At 33.9% G+C, this 19,382-nt stretch overlaps 1 protein-coding gene and 1 long non-coding RNA gene across 3 annotated transcripts in view; one reads left to right on the plus strand and one right to left on the minus strand.

Annotated features, from left to right (window-relative positions):
- LOC149771188 (uncharacterized) overlaps positions 1 to 7,513 on the plus strand; it is a 28,536-nt gene extending 21,023 nt beyond the window's left edge. For both annotated transcript variants that reach the window (XM_089948752.1, XM_089948751.1), the window contains exon 7: positions 1,736 to 7,513. In XM_089948752.1, the coding sequence (XP_089804878.1) occupies positions 1,736 to 1,794 (59 nt within the window). In that variant the 3' untranslated portion in view covers positions 1,795 to 7,513. The remainder of the gene's footprint in view (positions 1 to 1,735) is intronic.
- Positions 1 to 18,235, minus strand: part of LOC149771189 (uncharacterized) — a 31,583-nt gene extending 13,348 nt beyond the window's left edge. Inside the window, exon 1 of the long non-coding RNA XR_016418398.1 lies at positions 17,994 to 18,235. This is a non-coding gene — a long non-coding RNA (uncharacterized LOC149771189). The remainder of the gene's footprint in view (positions 1 to 17,993) is intronic.
- Positions 18,236 to 19,382: the final 1,147 nt, after the last annotated feature.

Here is a 19,382-nt window from a genome sequence, read left to right on the forward strand (position 1 = left end):
CAGGCATTTAAGGATATGATTATGAGAAATATCAAATACTTTGGCTGAACTAATTATTCTGATAAAGTTGATGGTGTCAAAAACTTGAAAGAAAAGGTTCTTCTTAATTTTTGATTTGCTAATGCTGAAGATTAAAATAAGATTTGCAAAACTCTCTTGATCAAGTCGATGACACATCAGCAGGACCAGATGATATCCACTATCAACTTATGAAATACTTACTAGACACAACTGCAAATGTACTGCTGAACATTTTCAATAAAAAAAAGTAAACTGGTGACTTTATGGCAAGATGAAATGGTGATACCAGTACCCAAACCTGGAAATGACCAAACAAAACCTTACAACTATTATCCCATAGCATTAACAAGTTACATTTACAAAACAAGTAACAGAAGATAAACAAAACACTAGTCTGGTATAGAATCCAGCAAACTTCTATTCAAATGCCAGAGAAGTGCACTAGATCTCCTTGTCGCATTTGAAGCATGTATTGGAGATGCTTTCACTGCTCTGGTGTCCTAGTGATTAGATCATCCACCTCGGTTGCAGAGAGCATACTGGCTTGAAGAGTTCTGACATTTAAACAAAATGATAACAGTCCTACATCATATATGGGTTTTTTGAGGCTTATTATTGTCAGTTGTCATAGATCAGAGCAACAGATACATATTTGCAATGATTAGTGACAACAGATACATATTTGCAATGATTAGTGACAACAGATACATATTTCAGATGATTAGTGACAACAGATATATATTTGTGATGATTAGTGACAACAGATGCATATTTGTGATGATTAGTGACAACAGATATATATTTGTGATGATTAGTGACAACAGATGCATATTTGCAATGATTAGTGACAACAGATACATATTTGTGATAATTAGTGACAACAGATACATATTTGTGATGATTAGTGACAACAGATACATATTTATGATGATTAGTGACAACAGTTTCATATCTGTGATGATTAGTGACAACAGATATATTTGTGATGATTAGTGACAACAGATGCATATTTGTGATGATTAGTGACAACATATATATATTTGTGATGATTAGTGACAACAGATGCATATTTGTGATGATTAGTGACAACAGATGCATATTTGCAATGATTAGTGACAACAGATACATATTTGCGATGATTAGTGACAGCAGATACATATTTGTGATGATTAGTGACAACAGATACATATTTATGATGATTAGTGACAACAGGTACATATTTGCGACGATTAGTAACAACAGATACTTATTTGCTTTGATAAGCAACAACAGATACATATTTGCAATGATTAATGACAACAGATACATATTTGCGATGATTAATAACAACAGATACATGTTTGTGATGATTAGTAACAACAGTTACATATTTGCGATGATTAGTGACAGTGATGTCTTATTGATAGAAAAAAATCTCAGATTACATTACTTTTCAGTATCTAATGCAGAGGAGGCAGAGATAGATGAGCCTGACATTTTTTTAAAGCCCCCCACCAACTAAATTTTGGTTGGATTTGTTGTTATCAATAGGTAGATGAGCTGATCAGATGTTTATACCATTGGAATTGTTTAATTTTACAAGCAAATATCTATTTTAAGCTGAAACTTGCTTTATTGAAAAATTGGGATAATTTAGGTCAGAAGAAAACAAAGCTCGGAAACCCTTAGATAGCATAAGTTTAATAAGTCTCAGATTATATATGTCTTTTTGCAGCAAATGCATCTTTGGACATGGATGTATCTTTTCCTGGGAATTCCTTGGATGCTGTTTAGCCGAAAAGGATTCAAATGGAACTGACAGCAGCAGTATACATGCAAGCAGTGAATAAACATCTAGGAAATTCATAGTAAAGCTGTGCTATGCAAAAACTAATCATCAGACAGTAGTTTATATAGCCAGAATCCCATTATACCAATGAGTTTGAAACCTGATAAGGACAGTCACCTTGTTAATGCAACCAACATTAGGGAGACCACTTTATTAGTAATTATATGGTACTTTTTTAATTGGATAAATGTTTTAGAAATGCATTTATTATCAAGATTATAAGTTAAGCAGCAGATTGGCTAAGGCCTGTTTAACAGTTATAAATGCTTCAGTATCACTAGTACATTTTCTCTCTCTCTCTCTCTCATTCTGTGAATTGAGGAGCACATAACTTTTGTGAACTACAAAATTTATTGTTGTTCAACTAAAATATTCAACATTCCTTGTACAAATGTATTTTTATACATGTATCCATTTTTAGAGAATTATTGATTTATTTATATTTTCTTCATTTAATTTTGAATTTTGATGGAAAAATTTACTTTGACATTTTCGTTAACTGGATTTTATCCATTGAGAGATTATACAATATTGTTGAGGAAGTGACTGAATGTAGATAATCATACCTGTGATGAAATTCTGAATTCCATGGAACAGATAATTTCCAGCTGTATACTTGTACACATTTATCTGAACAACTGCAATTTCAAATTCATGATTTTATGTTAAACGTTATCTCATTGAAGTTTCAACATCCAGTAAAGAGATAGAACATAATTATAATTTTTGTCCACAGGTCGTATCATCAAATGAAAATGAATGAGTTGACATTGTCAGATTTTAGGTTGTTTATGTTTCTGCTATTTCATGCATGAAAAAAATGTTACAGTTTCATTTGATTTATTATCTGTTTTATTATCTGTGACCAGAAGAGATCCAATGGTTGTTCATCTGTTCTGGATTTTGAAACTTTGTTATCTAACTAAGGCGTTGGAAAATAAAAACAATTATTCGTATCATTAGAGCTCAGACCCATCACCACTGGCATCATACCTGATTTATGACTCAGACTTGCCATTCCTCTAATCCACACAGCAGGATAAAAGTTATTTAATGCTATACATGGCCACATTGAATGCATGTGTAACTGTATATTTTATAGTTTTGTTTACTCTCAGTTAAATAGTTTTGTTTACCTTCAGTGATATTTGTCTTGTTCATACCTTCTTTTCTAACTTAGTGAAAAAAGTTAATAAAGAAAACAATGTGTGATATTTAGTGGCTGCACTGATTGTTGCTTTTATGTAGTGCAGAAATAGTTGACATTTTTGTAAACTTTTCCAGTACAACACTAGCAAGGGTTATTAATATATTTATAGTCAAGTTTTATCTCAAAACAATTTGCTTTTTATATGTAAATTTTGACTCAGATATTTTAGACATTGGTTTCAAATATGTCAGTTTTTAAGACATTGGAGATGTAGATTTATGTTATTTAATTTATAGCTGTATCATATTCGTATTCCTAAATAATTAAATCAAACAATATAATTTTGTCTTTCAGTTAGAGGAGAACAACTGCTTGTAACAAGTAGTTTGTATGAAATGTAGAATATTTATAAAATGTAATATTTGTATCTTAGAACTTCAATCAAGTTTGCCTCTATTCAGAATGAACACAAAAAATATACTAAAAGGTAGATCTTTGTTTCATATTTTATACAATTATGATCTCACAGTGTCAGCTGAGCTGAAAATCTCAATGGTGCTTGTCAACCTTCTGCTGTGATTAATTTTAATTTTGTTAAGTGGGCTTTGATAAGCTTGTTTCACTGCACATTTATCAGGCATCAAGGATGACTGTATAGTCATAATGTCACAATTTTTTTATTCAGAACCTTGGTTTTTCACATCGATGTAAACCCCAACACAGACTATTTTTCTCACAGCATTTCCCATTCCAATCGATCTAGCAGATTTGATAACCTTACTTTCTTATCTCAGTCATAGAGTCCTCTTTCTAGGAAATACTTTTCAGGGGAAGCAACCCTTTGTCATATTCTGCTTTGCCAGATGGAGTTTTAAAATCTAGTAACAACAACAAGAACTTAAAACTAAAGAAAAAATAAAAAACAACCTTACCTTACCCCTGTAACACATGTGGATGCACATGGGCCAAATGAGCAATGATTTAACCATCTGAACAACTACCACATTACACTGTTACATTGTCGTTTTCTTTTGCATTTTTTTTCTTCTTTCAATTTGTTATGTAAGAGGAGCAAATATAGTTGGATTATACTGAGTAATCATTTATATTTTCAAAAGACATAATACTGAATGACCTACATACAAAACTGGAGTACTGATGAATACTGTACATGTCGGATGTGCTAACTATATTGCCAATGTGCAGGTTGTTTTTTTTTAAAATTTGAATATGAAGTACTGGGTGAGAAAAATAATATATGTTGGGGACTGCACCATGAGATAAAATCCCAGTTGCAGGGTTACATTATTAGTCTCCCAATGAGGGAGATACATATAGGGAGACAATACAACCTTATTACTGGGATTTGAACCTAAACTGCACATTGAAATTGTGACATTTATTTATTTTATTTATTTTTATGATCTTTAATAAGTATTAATGAAATTATTTATTACTCTTCCATCTGTGATTAAATTTATTACAAAGGGTTCAAAATCCAATCTGATACTCTTCCTCCCTATCTCTCACTGTGTGTGTGTGTGTGTGTGTGTATGTCTTGAAAATCTATTCTGAATGTGAGTTAATAGCCAGTAGAATAACTACTTTTGTACTGGAGTGCTTTGACATTGAAAATGTATATATTAGCAAACAGCCAGGGTAAATTTCAGCACTGTTTATTAAGTGTACCTGTCCAGTTTTTTTAAAAGTATACATCAAGTTTAAAATGATAACAACCTCAGCAACACAAATTCTCATTTATTTGCAATAACTGTATGAATCTGTTTCATTTTGAAATATAATACATTACATATAATGGTAGATGCAGAAATTGCTGTACAAATCAGTCACTTTCACAAGTTATTTGGAGTAATTTTCTGCAAGTCATTATGGGTAAAACTGGTACAGTGTTCTGCTTGCGCTAATTCAACTCCTGTATCACTTAGAATTTGTGCACAGTAAAACCTAATAACAGTTCTACTCAAGGGAGCTAATTGCTCATCATTCCTCTAGATCTGTCAGCAGAGGGAGGCAAATGTGTTTTACAAACAAATCTGTTTTGTATTTTTTTAATAGGTAGCTCATGTTCATTTTTGGATTACATAAGATTAATGGGTTTGATTTTATAAAATGTATGCAACGATGGTTAGTGAGTTTTACATCTTTGTTTTCACCGCTCTTCTTTCACTGATGATTAAAATAATGAACTTTGTTTACAAAAAAGCTGACAGTGTAAAGAAGATTAGTGAGTTCTCTTTTCTTAAGTGACCTTTGTGACCAAATCATGAAATATATAAACTGCAGAAGACTGTCACAAATTTCAATGTATCATATGTTTTCATCATAATAGCAAAGTATGCACATCTGTCAGAAAGATAGCATAATATATGACCTGAAATATGTTTATACTTTTTTAGTGTATACATTTTAAATCAAAATTTTCCATACATACCTTTATCACAGAAGTCTAGAAAGTTTTATGACAAATCATTCTTCACTTGTATGTAATATTTCCAGAAAAATAATCATCAAATACCTGTATAAATGGAATGTTTGTTAAATTTAAATTTTTTATTGAAACATATTTAATTAATCTAGTGTTTTGTAGTTGGCTTTAGGAGGCCCTGTAGTGGTCTAAAGTGCTCACCGTTCTGGATCACTGCCATCTCACCTCTGTCTGTGTGGGTTCGAGTCTTGGGCTTGGCCATTGTGGGTATGTGAGAAAGCTTGCCATTAGGTTCTTGTGGGTCGGTGGTTCTTTCTGGGGGGTTTCCCAGTTCTTCCTCCACAATTTGTACTGCCCACCATGTATAGCCTATCTTGTGCTGAAAAATGGCATTAAATCCTACAACAAAAACAACAATAGTAAACTTTGAGAGAGTGTTTTATTGTTGAATGTATTGTTGGCAGTAACAGTGGTTAGCACGACTGCCTCAGATGTGGGTTGCGGGCTTGAACCCTGGCTGAGTCATACCAAAGTCTTATACAAATGTTACTAGCTTTGCGCTCATCATTAAGAGGTTAGTGATATGACTGGTTGGCCTGGTATCAGGATAATGTGACTGGGCGGGAATGTCTGCAGCATGATGTCCCAGTGCTAGACATCACTATAAACTGTCACACTGCAGACATCATAGCAGTATGACTGGAAAATTATTAAAGCTATTTTAAAAGTTCAAATGACACACACATACACAGTACTTGCCAGACGATAATGGAGTAAGCATTAGAATAAACCCCAAAGTTTCAGAGCTCTACCCGAGTAATTTTTGCAAATGTTGAACTTGGTCAACCTTGTAGAATCATTATTACTGTTTCATTTAGTAGAGAATTAGTTTTAAAAGCAAAAATATCTGTACTTGTAAGATAAGTGAGTACTGGTGATATTGCAAAATTGATTACAAAATTGCACACATTAAACTAGCTGGTAGTGATCTTATGTAAAAAGGAAGATTGCAACAGTTCATATGTTCCAGTAATTTTCCAGAATTATAATATATTCCTAGCCCCACCCCACACTGAAATCCACTAATGTATAATATAATTTCAGTCCTTTTTTCTAACATCAGGAAATCTCATGTCATTATGATACCTCATCCATGTGGAAAAAAACAAAATTGTCACTTTAATCCATTTTTTTCTTTACATTAAGAAGTTATGCAAGTGTCATAATTTTTAGACATTTCCTGTTATAAACATGAATGTAAAGTTTCATCTGCAGACTTTAATCCAATCCTTTAATTTAGTAAATTCTATAAGTTTCTGAATTTTGAGATATTTTCTAATATCAAAATAAATAAAAACATTCATTTACAGATGTTTCCACAGTTTATGATGGGAATTATCATAAAGGTAAATATCTCATTCATATAGGTACTTAATTATTTTATGTACGACCTTCATTCTTTCCATGACCTTGAACAGTTAATATTTGATGACCTTGAAAAGTCAATATTCTGTGACCTTGAACAGTTAATATTCCATGTCCTATGCTGTCATTGAAAAGTTACATAAATGATTATAGTAATATCTGCAATACATGCAGCATTTCTTGGCTATTTTAAAACAAAAAATGATGAGAATTACAGTCAATGCTTTTACTAGGATAGCTTTTTTTTCTTCCGAAGAACAAAAATGTTTAAATGGAAAATACTATGGTACTTATACCTTAGAAAAGAACTGTGCAATGATTCAGATCTACTTGTCATTGCTTGGTACCAATGATTTAAATAACACACTACCATAAATAAATGTAGGTTTTCTGTGCAATATTTTTGGCTCAATATTTTGCATTTTTGTTAATTTGTAATAGTTATTAAATAGGTTACATGTGTTACTGTACACTAAAATACCAAATATTTAAATTCCCTAAGATAGTTTTTTGTTTGTATTCTTGATAATGTAAGGTTGATTGTGTATTAAAGACATTTATATTGATTTTTATATTGGAGTGGCAGTCAGTCAAGCTACTCTGCAATATACACTTCACAGTCAATAAATTTTTCTATACCTTTGACATGTATTGACTTGTTTTTCATAATTTTTTCAGTCCTGGGATATTTTCATGGCTGATAAAAGGTCAGACTTTATTCCAATGTAATTGAAGCCTCTGAAACCTTTGAACACAGTTGTAACAAAAGACTGCACGAGGTCTAAAAATATTAGAGTTTTGACAGCAGTGTCAGCATGTTAGGTAATGGAAAGCTATAAGTATGATACTGTCATTGACTTTAGTCAGGGTGTTCCTTGTATCATTTAGAACCAACTCAGGATAATGATAGGTTACAGTGACCTATCTTACATTGATTTCTTTTACATTTACAGGTTAAATAAGTGGCAGTTCTTCAGATATAGATTTGATAAGTTCATTGGTTGTAGTGAGGATGTTTCTTGCCTCATTCAGAACTGCCTCAGGCAGAATAACCTTCAGGGTGACCTTCTTTTCTTCTTTAAAGGTGGTCATTACTGGGAAAGATTTAGTTAAATGCCCGAACTCGTATAACTGCATAATAGTTTTTTTTGATGTAATATGGTTAGAATATAGATTTGCTTTTTGGGGAACCACCATGTATGGGAAATATGTAACAGTGACAGGAGGGATCCAGGAATGTCATTTAAGAGGTGTAAACAAATAGACATGGAGTCTATGAGATTTAACCCCAGGTTACGGGGCCAAGAGGGTGAAGTCCCCAGAAGCTTCTTCATCTGAAGCATTTCCAGAGCATAATCATAAAAAATAGCTGTAAAGAAAAGCTACTCTAGCCAACATTTGATTTTGCAGTTCATTGGGGTGGGTGGGTGGTACAATTACTGGCACTACACCCCCTTCCCAATTTGCTCCTGTATTACTGTTACATGTTAACTGTTTACTAGAGGACTAAAGTTTCATATTTGTAAATAATCTCTAGCTGTTGGGGATATACATGGTGCTAGTTTAGAGCCATCCTCAGCTGTTCTTGGTGGCAGTAAGTCACTGTGACCTAATTTTTCACTGGATAGCAAACAAACTCCATCCAATGGACTTTTGAGTTGAGCAATCCCAGTAAAAGGAAGGGCACAGTGACCCAGTTAGTACTTTTTATACTAAAGACATTGCTTTTTATAGATAGTACACTTGGTATCTTTATTTGGCTCAGATTATTGATTGGGAGCCTACCATGTAAAATATTTTTTTGTCCTATTTTTTTAAAAACATGAGTCATTGATTGCTGTTACTGGAGTATCATGATATTACTCATGCAAGCGTATGTGTGCATGCACACATGCTTGTACTAAAAGTAACACATAACTTCTATGTTTTCTTTGAACCATGCTTTGATAACAGAGTGGACAAGGCGTAATTAGACCATACATTGGTGGCATCCCCACTCTCTGTCATACCATCCATCACTTTTTTGCAGCCTCCCAAAGCTTACATAAATATATTTCTTTTAAAGTCCCATCTCACTACCTACCATAAACACAAAATCTGTGTATGTTTAAAGTATACGCTGCCTGGGTCTATGGAGCAATAAATACTTCTACTGGAAAACCATGCCACCTTGACTCAGCTGCCACCTTGACTCAGCATATGATTTTATAATACTTGTTCTAATAATCTATCCCTCACAGTACTCACTGCAGTTCCATTACAACATTGTAACAAATTATGTTTAAATTTTACATGACAAAAAAAAAAACTAGTTATTAGTCTGACTGAGCCCTCATCCCCAAGATGGCTTAAATGGGCTTCTTCTATGAATGTACTTGTTACTACAATTCCTCTATCAATGTTTTGACCTGACAGAAATCCAAATCTTTCACACAAGCACAAAATGGTCACAACATTTTTTGATCAATTCTTCGTCACACTTTGCTTGAATACCTAATGGCATGGATATTGGGTGAGCATTAATCAGCAATATATTTACTACGTATATTTGTGAATCCATTGTGAAACATAGTGAGAGCTTGGCCATTAAACACTGGTTGCTAACAAGTATGTGTGGAAAGAGGCATGCATGAAGGGAAATTAGCAGCAAAATGTGCCTATTTATCTGGCCAGAAATCAAGGCAGTGCTGGCAGACTACTGAAAAACAGCATCATATACTTAAGTTGTGCTGTAAATAAACCTTGAATAAAGACGTGTCCTTTACTGTCATCCTGACAGACAAGACACTGCTAATAATGAATTTATTATGATCTCACAGTCTTGGACTCTTCTATTGGCTATTATTTTGTTTTTACCATTTCATCAATTACAATGCAGCCTGGATATAATATTGTATGGTATTGTATTTATTGACTTCATCTATGATAAGCTTGAACTCGGGGGCCCCAAGTGGCCGAGTGGTCTAAAGTACTCACTGTTCCGGATCACTGCCATCTCACCTTTGTCTCTGTGGGTTCGAGTCCAAGGCTTGGCTAGCATGGGTAAGTGGGAAAGCCCGCCAGTAGCTTCTCGTGGGTCAGTTGTTCTTCCCTGGGTTTTCCAGGGTTCTTCCTCTACCAGTTATTCTGGCCACCTTGTATAGCCTATCTTGTGCTGAAAAATGGCATTAAACCCTAGAAAAACAACAACAACAAAAGCTTGAACTCAGTTGGAGATGGCCAGTAGTTCCTATTGGGGTTTTGGGTTCTTACTAGGTTTTTCCATGATTCTTCCTCCGTCACTTATACTGGCTGCCACATATAGCCTATCTTGCAATGAGTAATGGTATTAAATCCTGAAACAACAGCAACATCAACCGGAGATGGTATCACATCGTGTCTTGGATGTGTAATTCCTGCATGAGCAGCAAGTCATTAAGCTGTATGTTGGTTATTTCTGCAGGCCAACACCTTTAAAGGTAAGACAATAGCAAATTCAAAGACTGACCAATAGTACTTGAAAAGATATTGGATAAGTTTATTGATATACCTGAGAGAAATTGATCTTCAGTACTTGCCATGCCAACATATTTGCAGAGATGAAGAACATGCACAACACTTAAAGAATCTTTTGACTCAAATAGATGAGAAATCAGGTTCAGAAGCTAAAAAAATTGTGACAAGAAACATTTCCGTGATGATGTAAACAAAATTCCTTGTCATATCCTTGACATATTTGATGATATGGATGAATGACGATCAAGATAAATATTGGGATATGAAAAGCTGCTTTTGGAGTTTATTGACAATCATGATAAATATTGGAATATGAAAGCTGCTATTGGAGTTTATTGACAATCATGATAAATATTGGAATATGAAAGCTGCTATTGGAGTTTATTGACAAACATGATAACTATTGGAATATGAAAAGCTGCTATTGGAGTTTATTGACAATCATGATAAATATTGGCATATGAAAATCTGCTATTGAGGTTTATTGAAAATCATGATAAATATTGGGATATGAAAAGCTGCTGTTGGAGTTTATTGACAATCATGATAAATGTTGGAATATGAAAAGCTGCTATTGGAGTTTATCGACAATGATGATAAATATTGGAATATGAAAAGCTGCTATTGGAGTTTATCGACAATGATGATAAATATTGGAATATGAAAAGCTGCTATTGGAGTTTATTGACAATTATGCTCCAAAAAAGCTAAACTGACCCCAAAATGACCCACTTTCCTACTTGAACATTGAACTTAAAAAGGCCAATCATATGGCACATAACAAAATTTAAAAGTTTAAAACTCAGCAGTTCTAGGAGGCTTACAAAAACAAAAAAACTTCTCCAAACGCAGAAGACAATCTATCACACTATATTTCTTTGAAAGGTGCAAAGTGGCCAAAAATGTAAGGACTTTTAGCCTACCATTAAACCATTGTTATCGTCCAAAATTAAAGGTTCGGACTGTAACATCCTCCTCCTGGATGGAGATCCCTGTTCACTGAACAAACAGATGTGTGTGAAATTTGCAATGAATATTACATAAACATTGCTAAAACTAATGGGTCACGTGACTTTACGGATCACGCTACTACTCACCCTGGCATACAACTTGTCCTTGATAACTGACCATCTGAAAATACCAGAGCAAGTTCAGCAAATTATGAAAAGCCTTGATAAAATGAAATCTACAGGTGTTGACAACATACCACCTAAATTGCTTAAAATATGTGTGGCAGGATCATATATTTCACAATTTTATATATTCATGTTTAAATTGGGCAGAATTAAGTATTTTATTATTCTATTTAATTAATGTTCATTACTAGCTGAAATAATGTCACAGTTTCAGTTATGTGTTGTTCTTACTTTGTACACATTTAGTCATTTAGGCAACCTTGAACCAATATTACTTGTTCAAGTTCTGCTTACTTTTGCATCCCCTTTATGCTCAGAAATTTTCACAAACATTTCAATATTCGTGTTAACAAAGGGACATTTCCAGATCATTTTAAAGAAGGACAGCTATCCTAATCCCTATTGACAAGGGTCAACTAGAGACCAGTTTGCAATATACTTTGCACGTCCAGATTTTTTGAAAACCTCTATGCAATCAGGTACAACCGCATTTCAATAAAAAAATGTCAAGGCTTTCTATCTGCCTTTAAAAAAATGTACGGATGTCAAACAATTCTATTGAAACTGGTGGAGGACTGTAGAGGTGCACTGGACAGTTTATTCAGTGTTGTTGCAACACTGATGGACTCAAAAGAGGCATTGGACAGACGTACGCAGAGCTTCATCGTCGAAAGACAAAAGTCACTAAACTCGATAAACTAACTAAAAACTATTTTGTATAACCGAAAACAACGCGTTAAACCGGTATCTATTATCTCTGCTTTAGATAGCGGAAAGATTACAGTCCTCACCCTCCTTGATTTGTCTGCAGCTTTTAGCACAATAGACCATATATTATTTCACCAGCATGTATTTGGCATTCATGATACAGCCTTACTGTGGTTCAAGTCATACTTGGTCAACAGGACACAAATTGTGTCTGCAAATGGAATACACTCCAGCCCAGTTAATCTAAGTTGTGGTGTTCCACTGAGATCTGTTCTTGGAACTTTTCCCTTCATTCTCTACACTCACCCGCTCTCAAGTGTCATAGATCATCATCCAGTGTCTCACAAATTGTACGCTAACGACACCCAAATATACAAATCTAGCCACCCAACTGAAGTTGATGCTACCATCCAAGGTGTAGAGAGGTGCATTTCTGATGTGAAATCATGGATGACATGTAATAAGCTGCAGATGAACGATGATAAAACTGAGGCCATTCTAATCACAACACAAAGACTTTCTAATTCACATCCTTTACCTCAAACAATAAATATCAGTAACACCAACATTAAATTCACACAATCAGTACGAAACCTAGGTGTCACTCTGGACAGTACTCTCATGTTGCACCAACATGACATGAACATATGCAAGGCTGCATATCTTGAGCTGAGACCCATCAGCTCCATTCGCAAATATCTTTCAGCTGATGCCACTAAAACACTTGTTTCTTCATTAGTACTTTTAAGACTGGTCTATTGTAACTCAATTATGTCTGGTTCATCTCAATATCTACTTCAGAAACATCAAAAAGTTAAACACACAGCTGCTCGGATCATACTTAAAATACCATGATCAGAGCACACCTCCCCGCTGCTCTGTACCCTACACTGGCTATCCATTTGATCCAGAATCAAACACAAATTTTGTTCTCTGTGTTACGTTTCACTGACGGACTCCAGTCCAACATATACCTATCCGACCTCACCCATGTGTACACACCAGTAAGATACTTACGCTCCTCCTCTGACAATCGTATACTCATTATTCCCATTACAAAAACGAAGTCATATGGACAATGTTCTTTTGCATACAGGGACCAGCAACGTGGAATGAATTGTCCACTGAACTTAGACATAAAGATACAGTGATCCCATTCAAGAGTGCATTTAAAACTCACTTATTGTGACTGCAAGAACAAACTTAAAGACCTAATAATGTTTCCTTCCTTAAATATTTACAGCATGTTTTTTGTGTTTTCTAATTTCATGGTGTTTGTTTTTTGTAATAATATCATTATATATGTTTTTTTATATTATAGGTGTGGTCTAATGTTGTAACGCGCTTAGAGCTTCTAAAGATTAGGCGCTATACAAAGTCCTCATTATTATTATTATTATCATTATTATTATTATTATTATTATTATTATATCCTTTTATAGTAATTGGAAATGGCCTTCAAAGACGTATCACAAGGCTATTTAATATCTTTAAAAATGACAGGTTCTACTTCACAAAACAAACAACGCTATATAATTATGCTGACGAAAGTATCATATCTTAAAGTTCAGAATAAGTTAATATCTGTTCTACAAAATGAGGGCAAGCTAATGACTGAAGCAACTTGCATGCAAGCGAACCCGCAGATATTCCAAGCAAGTGTTCATGGCAAAAGGACGCAAAAAGTAACCAATGTCATTATAGAAAACCATAAAATACCATATCAGGACTGTGTGAATCTCCTCGGAGTAGATATTGATTCTCAACTAAATTTTAGCAACCAGATATCTAAGATGTGTGAAAGTGCTGCAAGACAATTAAACGTCTGGCAATATTTCGGCCATCATTTGTTTACTAATACTAAACGATTAATCTACAAATGGTTCATTAAGTCAGATTACAACTACTGTCCCCCCATATGTGGCATTTCTGTAGCAAACGTAACTCGGACAAAACGTGGAAAATACAGTATAAGGCACTAAAACTGGTTATCGAGGATTTTACTAGGTCGTATGATTCTCTGCTACGAAAAGCAAACCTTCCTATCCTTCACATTAGTAGACTAAGATATATGGCAGTTGAATTATACATGATACTTTACAACAACATAAAAACCTACCTGATTACTTGGATAATCTCGTCACTTTTGAAAACTGCAAATACAACCTAAGAAAACAAAATTTGGCAACATCGCCAAGAGTAATGGCTACAAGGTATGATAAGCTCTTTTTCAGATTTGACACTCTCAAAACAAAGAATAGCCCCTGTTCACAATGAATTCAAACGGCTGATTTACACATGTTCTGTCCGCACTGTAAATAATTTTTATTGTATTTTGATAGATTACTTCATTTGTAAGGGAAAATATGAATGAGTTTTTGGATGGAATACTGCACGACCTTGGGAGTGCAGTACATGTATATCCATCCGACAAAACGAGTTCATATCTTCCTATACAAATGCAGTAACCTTTTTATTATATGCTCATTTTTTTATTCAACCTAAGGCATAACTATATAAACAAAATACACTACAATAAACAACGTAAATGAATGTATGCTGTATTCCAAACTTAATACACAAGCACTTATGTATCATTACACAACACAAACATTATTACTGCGCACATAAGTCCGCCCAGATACATTTGAACTTAGTTGCGCGCTCGACATAACTTTTGAAAGAAAATGGCGTGTCTAGTTAAAATTGAAATTTGGAGTCATATTGTGAATGAATGTGCATTGCAACAACTTTTCCATTGATCTGGAATGAATAGATTTTGGTATTTTTTTCGATTCTACGAAATTTCGTGATTATGGACTGGATTTGTATGAGACAATTCCACATGAAATACATGGGATTTAATAAGCTAGGGAGAAGCGTGTTGACATCTGCAAATGTGTTTCTATTTCTGTCACTGAATGTTTGAAATCATAATGTGGGAAAATATGAAGTCTTTCAATTGCAATTTCATAAAAGATGCTATAGAATTTAATGCTTATTTCATTTTTAGTGCAGAAAGGAAGATGTAACTGCACTTGGAAGATAGTTGAAATTACAGTACAATTTCGAAATGTGTAATCAAGCTTGAGAACGCATGATATGGCTCATGTAATTCGGATTTGCAGAAAAACGTACATTTTGAGGAAATTCTGGATGTAAAACTGTAAGTATATTTTGTTGCCATTCTTATTACCAGCTAATGGAGACAGTTTGTGCCTTTATAACGTGTATGTTATTTGTAGGTACCAAGCAATTTTATGAAATCTGGTGTCTATCGCAAAATCTGAAACAATGTATCAAAAAGATAACGTGGAATGTAGCAAAACAATTTGTAGGTTGCAGTCCACGAAACATCTGCTTTAGTTCATTTAGAAACAAATTTTATCAACCAAAACGTATTGCGCCTACTATGCGAATGTACATGATTTGTTTACAAACTAGTTCCTAATACACTATTGGGCACACGTGTTATGTGCGTGGGTGCAATATGAATTTGTGCAATATCATAAAATATTGAATGATTCTGATAATGTAAAGTTAACGGAGAAAGAAAAAAAAAAATGAGCATATAATAAACTCAGTTATGTTTCCTAAATTAAAATGGTGATGATCTGATATCAAATGAGGCCACCACAAACATAGTTATCACTAATACATTTAAACGGAAAATCGTTAGACATCGAATTGTTATGTCCTATCTGAAAATGGTACAAAGTGGCCCTCAATATGGCCACCTTCAAAATATTGATATCTCTTCTATTTCCAAACAGATGAACTTTTCACTAATAGACTTCTTATGATACCAAGTTGGTCATCAATGCCATATGGCTACCACGACGGCTATCTTGACAATATTGCTGTCGCTGCTGGCCCTGAATGGGTGGTCATACTGACATTGTGCTTTGACGAAAAGACTTAATGGAGTCTACTTGGTTCTGAATGAAAATGGTATCAATGTGACATTCAGTATGTCCGCCACAGCAGCTAGTTTGAACATCTTGTTATAACTGGAGAATATCAAAGACGGTTTCAACACAGGAATTAAGAGGAAGTTCCTGGAAATTCTTTTTATCCAGTAGAGCATCAGATCCTTCGAGGGACTCTTGTTTATGCAAACAATACACATTAGTTGGTTTTTCTTATCTTACAAGTATTAATATTGTTATTCATATTTAATTTGCATTGTTTTTATTTATTTTTTTAATTTAGTTTTTATTTCATTATATGCTATGGTTAATTGTATGTTGGACTTGACCTTGTCCAACATCAAGTGCATTTCTACTTGACGTGAATCATTGATTTTGGTTCCTAAACAACACGTTTATTGTAATCCGAGTCTAGAACTTTGGAAGTCTTTTATGAAATGCCGGGTCTACCTGTTCTTTATATTATAATTTTAGCAATGTACGTCTATTTATAACTAAACTTTTGTTTTCTTCTTTTAAACACTGTGAGCCTTCTAAAAGGTTATTTTCTACTAGGTACTTTTTATTATAGAAAATGATAATTGTGACATGAGGTCAAGTAGAGGACTACATAATCTTGCTTTTCTAGAAATTATTCGTTTGTGCTTTAAGATCTTAGCAGAGACAATTGGATTATTGTTATGCCTAGAAATTCATTTGGGCTGTAATTTTATTTATTCAAATTATTCATTCAGTGGAAATACAAAGTTGTCATCTAAAACACCATTCTACCATTCTTGGAAATATATGCTTGAATTTATTGTGAAATTTTGAATAAGGATATATTCTTGGATTGTATTACTGTGATCCAACAAAAGACTATTGGCACATCTCCACTACACGGGCCACCACGTGCACATTAATACTTCCAATGTTGGATTTAATCTGGATTTCCACTAAAGTTTATTCAGAACTTGAATCATTACAACTTGTGTTTGTAATATTAGGATTAGTTGGGATTTAATTCGCAATAACTTTAAGTGTCCTTTTTAAATTTTCACTTTGCATTCTAGGGAATATATTATTTGTTGAAATTTACAAAGCTTGTTGTTCTTTACTCTTTTCTACTACTTAGTTTAAGACCATAGAGTCGTGATAATTATAGTTCTGCATTACACTCAGAATTTCTTCTTTAAAAGGATGTGTCTCGATTAATATGACATTATAATTTAAGGGAACAAAATAAACAATTTCATTTTCTAAGGATTGTGCTATACCTGTTTGATATCCTAATATGCAAACATTTCGGTATCTGAGCCCGAAAAAGAATGCGATCATTCATATTATCACGATATACCTAGTAGACTATTTAACAGTTCGTTATTTCAGTACTAACCAAGTCTTCTGAATATTAACTTTGTAAAGTTACCTTTTCTTTTAAAAAAATATAGTGAATCTGAACGATTAATTTTGGCATGTGATTTATACAGATTTGAGATATCTTTACCACAGAAAAAAATTATCTCTTGAAGTAACTGAAATAAAGAAATATTAAATATTAAACTGTCATACTATTTCATATTATCTTTAGTATCAGAATAGGTTTTTAGCAACATTTCTGCTTTGAATCTCAGATCTTAATACATGTTTATATGAAAGAGACAGTGAATCTTCAAAAAAGATTTCCGTATTAGTAAATCATACTATAACCCCTTCATATTAACACTTTGTATATGATATTTAAAAGAATTAATCGGCTCCTTATCATTAGCTACACCAAGACATGTTTTTTTCCTATATAATTTATAGATATACATCTGTTGTATAGTATTTTTACACGCAAGGGATCTCTCTACTGAGCGAATCAAATACCTACGTAAGTTTATCTGGAAGTCCGTTGTTTTCCTCTGTTTTCAAGGTCTTCAGGACAGCAGTCGTTGTCAATTGAAGATTCCTTAACGCGCAGAAACCGCAAACAATTTATCTCTAAACAACCAATGATCACCACTACAACTTCACAATTGCATGACTTCTCCCTGTTAGCAATCCGTGGACTAACGTTAGTATTTCACATCATGAAATACAAATCACAACTCAAACACAAATGCTGAAATTTATTTCCCGATTCCATCCCCGGGTAAAAAAAAAAAAAAAATCAAAATCTGCACAGTATGGTTAATTGCTTCGTATGCTTCTTACATTGCATAGCAGAGTGTAGCTACGATGTCGTAGCCTCAACTTGATTTGTTGTGGTTGAGGTACGAGTAAGGGTACTAATATTCGTACTAAGCAGAGTTCAACGCAGGGAGCTTACGAATCAGAGGAACCAGACCAATGTCTCAACCACTAGTCGCAATCGGAAGCGACTTCCGGATGTCCTAAAAATAGCAATTTAGTTTTCCCCACACATGTAAAAAGATTGAAAAAACAGGTAAGAAGAAATGGATGATAACAAAACAACAACTTGCTGAGCTTCAGGAGACTATTATGAAGCTAGAAACAAAGTTAAAGCAGAATATTCTTCCAGAGGCATCCACATCCACCCAGTACTAAGTTATTTCCAATTTCTTACTAAATCACCGTAACCTGGAACGCCGTATTATCGCGGTACTTAATGTTCTTATCGGTACATAATAAAACTGTTTTGCTATTGCTGCTTAATTAGAATTTATAAAGTTTCAATGAATTTACCTCTTTCAATTCCTACAAGAAAGCTTTGTCAATCTAAGCTCATAAATGTAAATATAACAGCATATAGTGACTGACCCAGATTAACGTACCATGGGGGAACAACTCTATATTATCGAGTTATTTGCCTAACTTACGTTTTGTAGCACGCAGGTATTATAATAAATATAAAATACCACTTACCTATGACAAGAAATGTCCACGTTTGTACTGGCATAACGTACTTTATTGATAAAGCATCAGACTCCCGTGTTAAAACTCAACGTACAAACTAGTCCTACAATGTAAGACACATCACCAGATATTTTTGTTCTGGCAGGTGATGTAGCACCAAAACAAAAATAAAATGTGCTGTGCCTTACGTTGTAGGAAGACTAGCAAACATAATATATTTTTCTGTGTGTTTACATTTTATAAGCATTTATGGGGGTGCCAAAGGAAGGATCCACCCCAGGTGCCAAATACTTTAGGTACGCCCAAGCATCCACCACTGGCACATTGCGTCAGATGCTCTTATTTATGAAATCGATGTAGTCCTACATGTTAGACCTCGACGCTGATTTTTATGTTGTGTGCA

The sequence above is a fragment of the Sinohyriopsis cumingii genome, unplaced genomic scaffold (genome assembly GCF_028554795.1).
Source record: "Sinohyriopsis cumingii isolate HCF-2022 unplaced genomic scaffold, ASM2855479v2 utg002073l, whole genome shotgun sequence".
Classification (NCBI taxonomy): Eukaryota; Metazoa; Mollusca; class Bivalvia; order Unionida; family Unionidae; genus Sinohyriopsis; species Sinohyriopsis cumingii.